The 14,735-nt window shown below is 45.5% G+C and overlaps 1 protein-coding gene across 1 annotated transcript in view; it reads right to left on the bottom strand.

Annotated features, from left to right (window-relative positions):
• CSMD2 (CUB and Sushi multiple domains 2) overlaps positions 1 to 14,735 on the bottom strand; it is a 600,117-nt gene that overhangs the window by 118,096 nt on the left and 467,286 nt on the right. The window contains exons 30-33 of the mRNA XM_047083843.1: positions 11,659 to 11,853; positions 10,642 to 10,758; positions 7,820 to 7,933; positions 992 to 1,087 (exon numbers count right to left, since the gene is read on the bottom strand). Coding sequence (XP_046939799.1) covers positions 992 to 1,087; positions 7,820 to 7,933; positions 10,642 to 10,758; positions 11,659 to 11,853 — 522 coding nt within the window. The remainder of the gene's footprint in view (positions 1 to 991; positions 1,088 to 7,819; positions 7,934 to 10,641; positions 10,759 to 11,658; positions 11,854 to 14,735) is intronic.

Below are 14,735 nucleotides of genomic sequence, written 5' to 3'. Positions count from 1 at the left end.
AGTTGGACACACAAGGTGGCAGCACAGCTTCTGGAAACCATGGATGGCAGAGTTTAGGCCTAGTTGTGTTCTGTGGCTTCCCAATGGTGCCCTCCCATCCCCATGAAGTCCCACATCCCCTTACAGGAAGAATGGCCTTTATTCCTCTATTCACCCTACCTTGGCCTCTGCCCAGGGCTCTACTCTCATGACCCGAATCTGAATCTCCCCTTACCCTGCCCACATGGTGGACAGGACCCTTTAACCCAGGCCCCAGTTATGCCATCCTTCTGTGGCAGGGGAATACAGCTCTTCCTGGGCAGTGGAATGAATGAGCCCTTGAAAAGTGGGCTTCCTTCTGGACAAGGAGAGGTAGGGGCCTAGAGGTGAAAGTCAGGATGCTCCACGACTCTGCCTTTCAAAGCCAGTAAGGAAGGAAGGGGACAGACATCCATCACCTGCTTGGTGTCAACTACTTTGTGAACTCTCTTAACTCCATCAGTGAGCTAATGTGCTTACCCTCATTTTAGAGGTGAGCAAACTGGGGCTCTGAGGGGTGGAGTAGCTGGTGCCCAGTTAGAAACGGGCAGAGCTGGGATTCAAAGCCATGTCCATCTTAATACCAAGTCTGTGTTTTTCCCACATCTTTACTGTGTCTTGTAGAGAAGACCAAACTCCATGGGAGAGAGTCTAGGTACAAGGCCTGGGCTGGTCATCCCAATGCCATTGGGACCTTGCCAGGCAGTGGGGGAGGGGAGGGGCAGGAGTTAGCATCCCATGTCTGATTTTCCCCCTCATTCGACATGGAGTTTTGTCCAAGAATTGTCTGTTGGGTAAATGAGTGTCTAAATTCAACTGAATTTCAAGGAACTGCCCTACAAATCAGTAACTGCCTCCACACACCCTAAGACTGAGGACTAGACTTAGGGGTCAAAAGTCCAAGTTCCTTTGGTCAGGGAGTCACTAGAGAACTGAGATGTCTTCACACCTTTCACATCCACGCCCTGCATACCTTGATAGACAAAGTGGAAGCCTCTGGCTGGTGCTGGGCCTTTGGCACTGAACTTAATGAGAACTTGATTGGAGGTGGCCAAGGGCAGCGATTCTCCTGCCAAGATAAGGGGCGAGGAGGAGAGGGAGACAGTGAGTCCAGCAGGCGGGCCCAGCAGAGAAAATCCTGGCCAGGAAGGAGGGGCCGCCCATACCACCCCTCCCCCCACCCTCCACAGCAATTCCTTCCATATCCCAGCTCTTCCGGAAATAAAACCTCACATTTTTACTACACTTCACACTCTAAAGTTTGCAGAAGGTTTTAGCATCCATGGTTTTACCTTGACCTATGGTCTTTGGAGGCAGACATGACAAGAGTTCGGTGCCCTCATTTAATAGGTCAAGAAAGAGAGGATCAGAAAGATTAAATGACCTTCCTGGAAAGGAGAAAGCTTTCAGACATACATTGGCCCACAAGGATGAGGAGAATGGCCATTACCAAACTGACTGGTGGTTTACTTGGAAAACTGACATTAAAAAGAAAAATGGCATCAGCTTCTGGGAAGGAGGGTGATGTGAGTATCTGAGAGTAACTGGCCATTCCCAGATCCTATAAAATGACAGATAACCACAGCAATTGTATAATTTATTGCTCACACTAGGACACTTTTGAGAGTCAACGGGCATGTTATTAATAATTACGTCGGGACAACCAAAGCAAGACGAATTGTCACTCAACTGATAACACAGCTTAAGAAAGACCTGCATGGGCACAGGACGCCTTTATATCAGAAGATAAAGTTCTATCTTCTCCTTGATGTGTATAGATGGACAAGAGTGAAGACAACACCAGCTGGACCTACAGCTGTGAAGTGCAGTCCTGCTTGTGGTCAGTTTCTTGAGGCAGCTGAGGGACTGGACTATGGCTTAGCAGGTAGTGGCATGGCCACTCTGCATCGCTGAGTGTGCCCCTCCACAGTCTTAGGGAACCCTGAGATGCCTGCTGACCCCACCGTCAGAAGGGAAGCTGGGGGTGCAGACAGCCAGGCTAAGTCTCCACTGCAGTGAGGGCTGGAGTTGGAACCAGCCATGGAACCACTGGGAGGCACATCTGAGGCCAACCAATGCTTCCAGAAAGCCCATGTAACACTACTGGCCACGGAGAGTGGAGAGTTTTGCACAACATACTATTTACACATGACCCAGATGGCTGATCCTGGCTGGGAGTCATTGACCCAATAATTTCTGGCTGCCAAGGCAAAAAGAAACTCATGAAGAAAAAGCTTGTCTTTATTATCACCACTGTCTGGAGCTCTTTAACAGATGTGAGCAGAACAAAACTCTAGGTTTCCATCCTCCCATTGTCTGGCATGATACATGGATTAGGACCCCTATATTCTCTCACAAACCCATTTCAACTTCCAAGCCTGGATGAACACAGACATCCCTCTCCATGGACAAGCACATAGTAAAATCCCTGGACAAAAGACAAGCTCTCAAAGTTTTAAGGGTGAAAACCACTCAGAAATCAAACCAAACATTTTAATGTGAATTATCAGAAAGAGCAGGCAAATATCTCGAGAAGACTTTCAGTTGTGGTTGCCACAAGACTAAATCTAGCATTGCATCTGTGAAGTCAGAGAGGGCAGCCATGCCAAAGGAAAGTTCTGAGATCAATAAAGCCTTCAAAAATGAGAAGCACCAGATGTGGCAGCTGGATTCTGCAGAAATTGAACAGGGAAGTAGAGATTAAGTTAGGGGAAATTCTTCCAGAATCCACAGGTAAAAGATAAAGAGATGAAAATAATGAGAGAAACCACAAGCAAAATGGAAGATAGATCAGAGAAACTCCAGTGTGCATACATCAAGGATTCAAGACAGAGAGAAACAGAGAGAGAGAGAGAGAGAGAGAGAGAGAGAGAGAGAGAGAGAGAAGATAGGAGAAACTGAAGGAGAAGAAACAGTATAAGAAAGAAGATAACTTTCCTAAGCTTAAGAAAGATCTGAGGTTCAGACTACAATTATTCTCAAAGTGCCAGATGTAATTAATGAAAAGAGATTTCCATTGCAACCTATCCTAGTGGGCTTTCAGATTTTAAAAATAAAATTAAAAAAAATATGAATGTCATCCAGAGAGAAAAGAATGGGTTACCTATCAGGGTAAAGAATCAGGTTGGACTCCACTTGTCTGTAATATTAACTGTTGGAATGAAGTGGGACGGTGGCAGGAGTTTTGAAAGAAATTTGTGACCTGTAATTTGACTTACAATCAAGTTGTCATTCACATGATGTGTCAAAGGAAAGACACAGTCATACAGGCAAGGTGGCGGAAAGTACTGCAGTGATAAGCTTACTAAAAAAAATGAACAGAAGTAGGGAAATCAAAAACTCTCAGGGATAAAGACACCCAGGAAAAGATAGTTAAACCCAAATAATTATTGTCAATGAGGTAGCAAAATTAAATGTAAAAGTAGACACTTGGGGGAAGAAGTCCATAATTTATAAATAATTTACTGATAGCATTCATTAGAAATTCTAAATGTATATATAAAAAAAGCCTTGGAAATTAGAGAGGGGTCAGACAGGAATGGAAAAGAAAGCAAAATCAAAACAAAAAAGCCCCCCAAACTCACAAAGAACAAAACCAGATGACAGATATCAGAACAAATGTAAAATAAGTAAGTAAACATCCTCTTAAGAAAAAGACTCTCCAAGGAAATGAAGAAAGATATAGCAGGCAAACACAGGTGCTAAAATGGTTGGAAACACAAGAAGATAACAAAATATCACAGTTGTAGTGGAATGTTTAAATGAGCAAAATCCACGACATTTGATATATCAAATAGAGAAACAAAATGAGGACTGCTGAGTAGTGGTCCTCAAGCTTTTTGCCCCTTCAACACACCTCAGGACAGGGACACATTACTTCCATCAGCGTTAGTGGCTCATCAGTGTTTCTCCAAATGAGGAATAAGATGATCTGAGGATATTGATATTGACACCTATAGGTCTTTTATCTGCATCCATCCAACCGTCCATCCTTATTTCTTTCTAGCCATTGGTCCTTTACATCTATATGTGTTCTTGTATCTATATCTACATTTACATATACAGGTCCTAAACGTATACCTCTCTCTCTCTCTCTCTCTCTCTCTCTCTCTCTCTCTCTTTCTCTGCCTGTACCAATGCTACTATATTTATAGCTAAATTTATACCTCTATTTATCTATATTGAAAATCATGAGGCTTTGAAAAAGCATCCTACTCCAAGGAATCCTGACTTACACTCCTGGCTGAGTGGGCATACATGGGGTGCTGATATCAAAACTCATTTCATTGAGAATCACTGATAGAATGGATGTGAATAATAAAATTGAGGAAGATTGACCTAATGGCTATTACTAAACTAATTTCACTCTAACAAATAGCTCTAGGAGGCACAGGTTTTCCTCTCTGCATTTTACAGCCGAGGGAACTGCAGCTCTGAGCAGTCAAGCACCACCGGGCCTACAGGCACTTCGCTGGCAGGCAGTGAGTGTTGGGCCTGAGCTGCCCGTCTCTCTGCAGCCTCTCAACTGTCCAGAGGACACACTCTCTTCTTAGATACTCAAGGAATGAAAAAAAAAAAAGTCTTTGGCTATGGAAGAGGACCTCATTTAACCCCGAAATGGAAGTGGTTCAGGCTATATTCTCTCCCGGTGTGGTAACAAAATTAGAAATTAACACAAATGTTTAAATATAACAAGAAGAAAATTCAGGTTCCTGGAGGAAAAGAGGAGGCAGCCTTAAAGGACTCTTGGGCAAGAAAGAAGAAAACATGGTGACAGATTATTTAGAAAGTAATGAGGAAGACAATAGGATGTGACAATTCTTACAGCACAGAGCCAAAACTATGCTTAGAAGTGAATGTGCTGCTGTAAACATGCTCTTCATTACACAGGGAAAAGAAGAAAGCTCTCAATTCAAGGGGTTAGCATAAGAAGCACAATGTAATCTGAAGAAAAACAGGAGGAGAGGCATGAAATAAATGCAGAAGTTAATTAATTAAAAAATAACAAAGGCCACAGAAGAACTGGTAAGTAAAAGCAAAAACAAAACAAAACAAAACAAAAAACCCCCCAAAAACAAAAACGAAATGAAACAACACAAAACCTCTCATCCAGGTGGGAAAAAGAGGGGTCACTACTAATACAGTACTCAATCAGTAAAGGCAGGTGATATAACCTCTGACACCCAGGAGATTATATAGCATCATAGTATATATATAACCTGTGTTGCTGAATTTAAAATAATTATAAAATGGGTTTTTTACTAAAGCATAAAATATCAGCATTGATCTTAGGGTCATATACCTGAATAAACCAATAGCCATGGAAAAAAATAAAAGAAAAAAAAACACTGATAAGGAAGAAATAAAGTATTGAGGCAAATTTATTTGCAGAAGATATGGCTTCTTGCCTAAAGGGCCCAGGAGAGATCAGTAGGCAGTGTTAGCATTATTACAGAGGGTTCATTGACTTTACAAAATGACTACACCAAAAATACCAGTCATCTAATATACTATCAAAGACCAGTTAGAAAATACAATGGAAGGAGGGGGGACCAGTTCATAGCAGCAACAAAAACAATGACAAAAATTGCCATCCAATATCTAGGAGTAAAGTTAATAAAAAAATCAATACTGCCAAAGTGAAAATTAAAGCCCCTTTCCCAAGGTTACAAAAGATACATAAATAGAGAGACATATCATGTTCCTGGATGGGAAGAAGGGTTACTGTTATAAAGATGTGAGTTCTCCCCCAATTAACCAATAACTTAATGGAAGTCCAATGAAAGTTCTGAAGCAAATTTTTTTATCTTGACAAAATATTTCTTGAAGTTACTTGGAAGCAAAAATAAACAAGAACAGGGGCACTTGGGTGGCTCAGTTGGTTACGTGTCTGGGGCGCCTGGGTGGCTCAGGTCATGATCTCGTGGTTCATGGGTTTGAGCTCCAAGTTGGGCTCCGCACTGGCAGTGCTTGAGATTCCCTCTCTCTCTCTCTCTCTCTCTCTCTCTCCTCATCTCTCTACCCCTCCCCAGCTCTTTCTTTCTCTCTTTCTCTCTCTCTAAGTAAATAAACTTGAAAAAAAAAATAAACAAGATAAAGAAGAGCAGTCAATAAAAAATTCAAAAGAAAGGAACAAGTTTGGGGGCTCACATTACCATATGTTTAAAATTATCCTAATATTAAACATTTTTATAACCTTACACTAAGTTTTTTGATACAGATAGAAAAATACACAGACACTTAAAGACGTGGATATAAAGTCTGGAAACATCCTTAACTTCATAAAAACTTAATAGATGTAAATCTGGCATTTTGAACATTTTGTTAGGACAACAGATTAACTAAATTTGAAAAAATATGGTTAGATTCCCTATAACAAATAACAAATCAAGATAAATTCCAAAGGTATTAAAGCAGAACAATCACACTGAAAAGAAGCAAAAGAAAACACAGAAGAATATTTACTTCATCAGCAGAAAAGTAAAGGGGAAAACTATAAAAGAAAGCATTGATAGATTTGATGTCAGGAGAAATTTAAATTTTCTGACATTAAAATATACCCTGAAGAAAATTAAGTGGCAAATGACAAAGTGTAGGGGAAAGCATTTTATAGCATTTAATATAGACAAGAGGTTTTTATGGCATATGATACGTATAGCTCGTAATAATATGGAGGTCTACTAAGTCAATAGAAGATAAATGGTAATAGAAAAATCAACAGCAATTCACAAGTAAATTCACAAATAAAAAATGCATGGGCCAATAATTACATTATAAAAAGTTTACCCTAACTTGTAATAAAAAAAGGCAAATTAAGAAATGAGATACAATTCTCACTTTTCAAACTGATGATGCTTTTGTTTCCTTAATTAGCTAGTTTTTGTGAGAATAAAACATGATCTCTTATTCACTTTTGGTGACAGAGGGGCAAGGACTTTCTAGAGGGATGTTTGGCATTTTGGCATATTTCAAAATCAGGGATTTTGATAATTCTGTTAAAATAACTGATTAACTAAGTTTGAAAGAATATAGTTAGATTCCCACAAAAAGCCTTAAGTTAAGATCGCACATATCCTTTAACTTGGCAATTCTACTTCTAGATAGTCTAAGGTAATAGAGATGTGTATAGAGACGTATGCATAATACACTGGGTTACTATTCACGAGAGTGAAAAATTAGAAACAATCTCGATGTTCAATAATAGGGAATTCATTGCATAAATTTTTTAACATAAATGTTAAGTAACTATATGATGGACTGTTTTGCAGCATTTAAAAATCCTATTATAGAAGGAAATAATGACAGAAATGCTCACAATGGACATTTCAATAAAAATATGTACATTGTTTTATTCAATAAAATATACAAAAGATTAAGTCTAAGTAGATATAAAGGCTGGGGGAAAATACACTCCATCTTTCAGTGGTTCTTTCTGGGTGGCTTTTATTTTAATTCTCCATACAGTTATTTTGTCTTGCCTCTAAGATTTCTACATTGAAAAAGCAGTATGTTTATAATCAGAAAAACATGTTGGGTCTAAGAATAAACCAACAGGGGAATACTACACCACTTGGGGCAGCAGTGTAGACACACCTTGGGGTGAGGGTAGTTTCCCAAGCCCCCTTCTACGTTTGGGCTACCAGGAGCTGACTGTCGTGTTGTAGAGAAAGCACCAGTGGACGACAGACACAAAGCTGTGTGGTGCCACCTGTGGCTGGGCTTACAGGGCCTCTTTCCTTTCAGCGGGCCCGAAATGCCCTCAGCCCGCCACCATCCCCAATGCCGGCCAAGCCCTGGGTACCTGTGTGGGAGCCCGAGAGGGAGCTGAGGAGCCGGGAGTGCTGGCTGTGGCCATCATGCACCTCCACCACGTCGTTGAGGGCCGTATGGAAGAAGGCGAACTGTCCAAACACCACTGCGAAGGAGACATGGTGTGGAGACCTCAGCATGGAAGACTGGCCACCATGTTGGGGGCAAGGACTGGAGGTGTGGGGGCTGCAGGCAAGGAGCAGGGAAGCCTCCGCGGAAGTTGTTGGTTCCTGGGGCTGACTGCTTGCTGAGGCTTCTACTGGGTGATCAGCACACTGGCCAGACCCCAGGCACAGGGTTGTGGGGAGATGGAAAGGGCCAGCTGGCATTCTCCCTCATGGGTCAAGATAACATTGAAGACTGAACATAACAGTCAGGCCTGGTGGAACTGGAGCTGGGCCAACCCCATTCCTTTCCCAGATAGCAGTGGCAGCAGCTACTTAAGGACATGGAAGGGCTTTTGGCAACACCTCCCATTTTCCATGTGCTCTCAGGACCCTGTATTTTCCTTTGTTTTTTCTTCAGAAATCCTGCTGACCAGGACAGCCTTTGATACAAGATGCCCCACGGTTAAGAGGAATAAGGGTGGTGAAAAGCAGCTGCTCCTGGGGAAAGAGCGACTGTCTAAGGAATGGGCAAACATCTTGAGCTCATTTCCCTCTGGCAAAGCCAAGGGAAGAGGCAAAATGGTATTTACAAAGCACCTACTGTGTGCCAGGTACCATGTTTGCCAGATGTATCATCTTCAACTGTGCCTCTTTTAGATGTTCATATTTTAAAGACAAAGAAACTGAGGCTCAGAAGTTAAGAATGTTCCCCAAAGGGCACTCAGCTCACTCCAGGAAGGGGCTGAAAAGCTGGTGGTTCGTGGTCTTGATGAGCCCCTCTCGGATGAGGCCTAAGGGCCCTGCCATTTGATGGCTATTCATGCCACCAGCTACAAATCACACGGGATTTCTTCAGCTGCCCCTCTCTTCCAGGCACTGCTGGAGGGGCTGGCATCACTGACCCCACAGTGGGAACAGCTCTACCTCAGCTATCTGCCTGAGCTTGGTGTGGTCTGCCTGTGCTGGCTTACCAGTTTGCCAGGCATATCTGGGGGCAAGAAGCAGGGTAGGAGAGAGAGGAGCAGGGGCCAGAGGGGCTGGAGGGAGAGGCAGGAGGGAGAGCACATTGTGGAACCCTGAAAATGGGTACTCAGGTGGTGGCAGGGGTATCTCCGTCCTCCCTCCTGCAGAGGTGAACACGATGGGCAACATTCCTGCTTTCAGAGTGTGTATTCTAGTGGGAAGAGACAGTCAATAAAGGGGGGAAAAAGCCCACTTAAGCAAAGAGATAGGGAAGATAATTTCAGATAGTTAAAATTAAGTCCTAGAGGTAATGGGAAAACATGATAGAATGAGGCAGGTCACTTTAGGTAGCAGATCAAAGGAAGATTAGAAGAGGAAGTCAGAGCTGAGACCTGAGCTTGGAGCCAGTGTTGCAGAGGCAAAAGTCTGCCCCGAATTCCGGGGCTCAGCATCCTTGGCAAAGACAAGATACTTGGGACAGACCACTGCCCTTCCTCGAACTGGCTCTCTGTGTGCCTGTTTCAGCCCAATGAAACTGACCAGCCTTGGGGTTGCTTCCTTTAAAGGCCGAGCTCTTTATTATGGGAGGATCCAGGCACAAACTGCACACCACTAATCAAGGATTCTGTTCTGAGTGGCAGATTGGACTGGACAACGTTTTAGGACTTTTCTAACTGTGAGCCCGCAGGTCCAAAGCTCCTGCCACATAAGTATGCTGGGGTGGCTGGCGTCACACACACACACACACACATGTATGTGTGCAGGGGCTGGGGTGGGAGTGCTGCGTGATGGCTGGAGTGGTAGGTTAAGGTGAGATGGGGAGTTCACAGAGGTCAGGGAGCACGTCTCGCTCACGTCTGCAACAGAGTGTGTGGTCCCTGAGAGATGCTTCATAAATGCTTGGTGGCATCAGGCCTTGCCCTATGCTCCCTCCACCCTATCTTGGGCATAAGTAGCCAGCTGCTGCCCCATCCCTCTCCTAGATGGTCAGGATTTATCAGTGCCCTTTACCCCACCCAACACCAATCCTGTTTAGAAATAGTTGCTACTCCTCCTACAAAGAGGAGATCCAGGGAGAAAGTATCCGGGTGGGTCACCTGATTGCTCAGGTACAACCAGTCTGGCTGCCCCTTAGAACTTCCTAAATCCTTCAGGGATGGCAGGACTCTTAAATGTCCCCACTGCCAACCAGGTGACAAGCCTGGCTTCTTTTTGTCTGAGTCTCTTGGAATCTGGAAGTCTTTCTGTTTTCTCAGGACACTGGCCTGCCGCCCACTTTTCTCTTGTTTGCCCTACCTATAGCTGCTGGGCTAGGCTCCCAGTCTCGGATGGGATGGTGGAACACTGGGGTTCCCAGCTCTGTCCCACTCCTTCCTTCTTCCTGCCCTTTGGTCACCCTCCCCTGGGTTCCCAGTCAGCCTGGATCTGCAGCACCTCCAGTCAGACGTGGGCTGTGCTGGCTAGTGTCCGGCATCCCTGCCTTCCCTCCGTCCTGGCTACTTCCTCCCCAGCTGCATCCCCTTGTGCTGCTGGCCTTGCTAGTGCTCCTCCCACACATACGTCAGGAGCGCGCCCGACAGTGTATCTTATTTCCACTGCATGGCATCTGCACCCAGGAGTCCTGTACCGGAGATGGTCTACCCCTTCCCACAATGGGAGTGGATACAATTGAGAGTGGAGCTGGGGGCGTGAGTGGAAAGGGCCCGGGGGCCTGGAAGAGGTCGGGAAACATAAATAAACATACCGTAGTCCTTGGGCACGGTGACAAAATAGAGGCAGGTCTGTCCACTGGTGTAGTTCTGGGGGTAGTTGGGGGATAAGACCACTCCGTCTGAACCCACATACTGTCCCCCACAGGGGGCTGGAAGAGAAATCAGAGGGAGGGCCAGGTGATCTTGAGGCCTCTCATCAGCTGTCATGCTCACCCCAGCCTGAGCCACTGGTCCCGTGAGGCTGCCCTGAGGTGTGCAGCAGCTAGTGTGGAGGAGGGGAGTTCTGAGCACCTCCCTGGCCTGGCATGTGGCCTGAAACCTTCCTTGATGCTGTCAAGGGCCCTCCTGGGCACATGTCAGACCCTGCTCCCTAACTAGTAACACTAGCACCAGTCCCTGGAGGCACAGGGGCCTAGGACTGACCTTCTGTCCCATGGCTGATGTCTGCCCAGGCATGTGTCCACATGAGTTAGTGCCCCCAGGCTAGCCCCACTGGGAGCAGCTGTCCCATGTGGCCCAGCCACCTTCTGTTCCCATCCAAGGTGCCCAGTTCTATGAGGGGTGGCCCTGAGAGCCAGCCTCTCTCACCTGGGCAAAGGGGCCTCCTTGCTTTCCAACTTGGGGTGGCCACCACGCTCTTGAAGTTCTGACACTCCATCCCATCTCTCTTGTCAGGGCCCCAGAGCTAAGCCAGACCCTGCTGGAGTCAGCCCACCCCGCTGGCCTTAGTTTTACACATATGATCTCTCAGTGACTTTCCCTAAGCCCAGGTTATCTTTAACCTCCAATCTCCCTCATACAACTTGCTGGTATGTCTGGGGGCCACTGATGATGGCCTCTGTCTGAGTGGGCACACTAGGTGGTCTGAGAGAGGACATGTCGATAGGGACTGTCTACCTGGTGAATTACCAGCCTCTCTCATTCACAGTGAACTCAAAGAGTCCGCTCTTAGGACCATGTCCCATGCCTCCCTTCCCCCAGCTGACAGCCCCTTCTGCCCCTGGCATGCCGTCACTCCCTCTGACTCCTTCCCGCCCCTGTCCCACCACCTGTGCACACTGGTCGGGGGTTGTTCCACACGGGCTTCCCATCAGGCCCCAGAACGCAGCTGAGGGTAGAGGCGCCCTCAACCTCATAGCCCCCGTGGCAGTAATAGGTGATGGAGGATCCCAGCTTCAGGTCGGACCCCACTCGTGTGCCGTTCTTGATGGAACCAGGGTCAAAACACGACTCCCGTGGGTTTTCTGGAAAAAAGAAACACACACACACACACACACACACACACACACACACACAAACTCATTAGTGGCCTAATTCCATGGTGCAACAGCCAAGAGGAGACCCTGACTCTAATTAGCCACAGGGCATATGGGGATTTGGGATTTCTGGTTCTTTTCCCTTCAGGTCTGAAAACGTCTCTAAATCTAGGGCTGGACATCATCTTGGAGAATGAAATTTTCCCTCTCCTCCTCCACATTCTTGCCCTGATCCACAAAGGAGCGAGTTGCAGCTAAACCTTAGGGGCCCTCTATCACTCCTTGACCCACTCTCTCCAGGGGAGGCTGACTGCTGTCATAGGTACTTCTGCAAGAAGTACCTTGCAGATACTTCTGATTGCAAGGGCACCAGTCCTTAGATTTAGGAAGGAAGTAGGAAACCCTACTTTATTTATTTATTTATTTATTTATTTATTTATTTATTTATTTATTTAAATTCCAAGTAAAGAATTTTTATCATAAGGGAAACCCTACTTTAACATCCGGACTTATCTAGGGTTAAACAGTTTTCCAGGGTTTTGCATTGGGGTATTGGGTGCTTGCTAGTTTATTAAAACAGTAGTATTTTTTTCTACCTGATTTTTGTGGCATATATGTCTCTCCTATTAGGCATCCATGATGCACCTAACAGGCATCTACTCTGTCCCTCTATGAGAGTGAACTTGGTGCTGCCTGAGCGATTGAGAGCACGACTCGGGAACCCCCATCTCTGGAAAAGGGCACTGTGCAGCCTCCCTCACCATCAGCTGGGAATCTTGAGCAGCTCTTGGGAGCCAACTGTTCACTTGCACTTGCACTGCTTTTCCTCATCCTCCTTGGTCAAAGACCGCTGGTGGTCAAGAGGCCCGTCATCATGGCTGGGCAGTGTCAGGGAAATGCCACTGAGTATCAGGATTCCATTAGACTCCTGGAGGCTATGCTACAGGGAGGTCTAGGGATGGGGCTCACAAAAAGGTGCTGACAGCCCTCGCAGGTGGACTCAGACGTTCAGAAGTTCAAATAACAGATTTAAGGAGGAAAGAACCAGAACAGAAGGGCTCAGAGTTCAGGGATGAATAGCTGAGGAATTTTGCTGAGGCTGTCCTTGTCACCTGGGCATCTTTTAGGCTGCCAATATGAAGCAGCCACTGCTCGAGGGGATGCTCAGCTGCCAGTCAGCCCATTGACTGATGGGATGGGGCTCTGAGCATCCACATCCTGCCAAGTCCAGCCACTCTTGCATTTGAGCCCTATGATGGCCCTGCTCTTTGTCTTTGCCTATGGCTAAGGGGGCAGCAGTCCTGGATATGCTACTACATTTAAACTCAAGTGGGACCCACAAAATGGTCCCTTATCTAGCAGAGGACACCTCAGTGGTTTCCTCATGGGTCCTATGGTGTGTCACCTTCACCCCTCAATCAAACCTGTCCTTTCCCTAAGCTCACTGGCTCTGGCCAGAATAGAACTGGCCATTAGGTAAGCCATCTGAGAATCACAGAGTTACAGGGAACTGTCACCATGTCTTATATTTCATCTGTCCTTTTTACAAATTAAAGTCGGTCAAACCTAATTTGAAGCTCAGAGAAATTCATAAGCTCAGAGAAGCTCATAAGGGGCAGAACTAGCTGGGGCCCCCCAGTATCCACTTCTCCCCTTCATCCTTAAATAATAGAAACCAGATTTTATCCAGACTACCAAGGCACCAGCTAAAATCTACATCTTCTAGCTTTCCAAGCAGCTACATCTGGCCAAAGAGATGTAAACACAGTCAAGTCAGACAGTCTCCTGTCTCACTCAGAGTAAAAGCCCAAATCCTTATGGGTCTAAAAGTCCTGGGTCTTCTGTCCCCAATCCCCACCGCTCTATGATCTCAACTCCTATCATACCTTTGCTAACTTTGTTCCAACCACATTGGCTGCTGTTCACGGAATGTTTCTTCAACTGCATGGCTCTCTCTCTCAGCTCCTTCAGGATTTAACAGTGTCACCTTCTTAGAGACACCTCCTTGACTAGCTATTTAAATTTTTGATATTCTTCTCCCCAGCACTCCTGGTCACCTTTCTCTGCTTTGTTTCTCTGCACTGGCACCAATACTATCTCATGCACTAAATATTCATCCATTTTTTCCTATCTCTCTCAACTAGAGTGCAGGTTCATGAGGAAGTTATCCAGTTTTATTTACTGCTCTAGTCCAGTGCCTGGCAAGTGGATAAATGTGGGACTTCTAGAAAGCCTGCTTAAGAGCAAGTGACTCAGCTGAGAGAATGCTCATTAGCCCTTCTTTTTTTTTCCTTCTTTCCTCTTCCCCATAGTCTGAACTTAGAGATGATGACTAGAATTCCAGTCTCCATCTTGGATCCTGAGATAACCATGAGGATGGGAACCATGTCCTAGCATGGTAGAGCAGAAAGGCAAGAGGAGCCAGGGTTGGGGAAGGGGTCACCTCATCATCCCTGGATGACAATCTCTAGATTTCTTTTATAGGAAGGAGAATAAACTTCTACCTCACATAAGAAGCTGTGCTTTTGGGTAATAGCTGGGCATGTCTGTCCCAGAACTTTACACTGTCAGAGAGTCCTTTCTTCTCTTCTCCATAATCGCAAAAACTCCTACACTTTTCTTTTTTCTTTTTTTAATGTTTATTTATTTTTGAGAGAGGGAGAGACAGAGTGTAAGTGGGGGAGGGGCAGAGAGCCAGGGAGACACAGAATCTGAAGCAGGCTCCAGGCTCTGAGCTGTCAGCATAGAGCCTGATGTGGGGCTCAAACTCACAAATGGTGAGATCAAGATCAGATGCTTAACTGACTGAGCCACCCAGGCACCCCAAACTCCTACACTTTTCAACGCCACCTTCTCTTGAGCAAGTTTCC

Source organism: Lynx rufus, unplaced genomic scaffold, assembly GCF_022079265.1.
Source record: "Lynx rufus isolate CCGP_SWC_20201006 ecotype Redwood Valley unplaced genomic scaffold, mLynRuf1.p SCAF_2, whole genome shotgun sequence".
Lineage (NCBI taxonomy): Eukaryota > Metazoa > Chordata > Mammalia > Carnivora > Felidae > Lynx > Lynx rufus.
The sequence above is the reverse complement of the archived record's forward strand: the minus strand, read 5'-3'. Positions and strand labels throughout refer to the sequence as shown.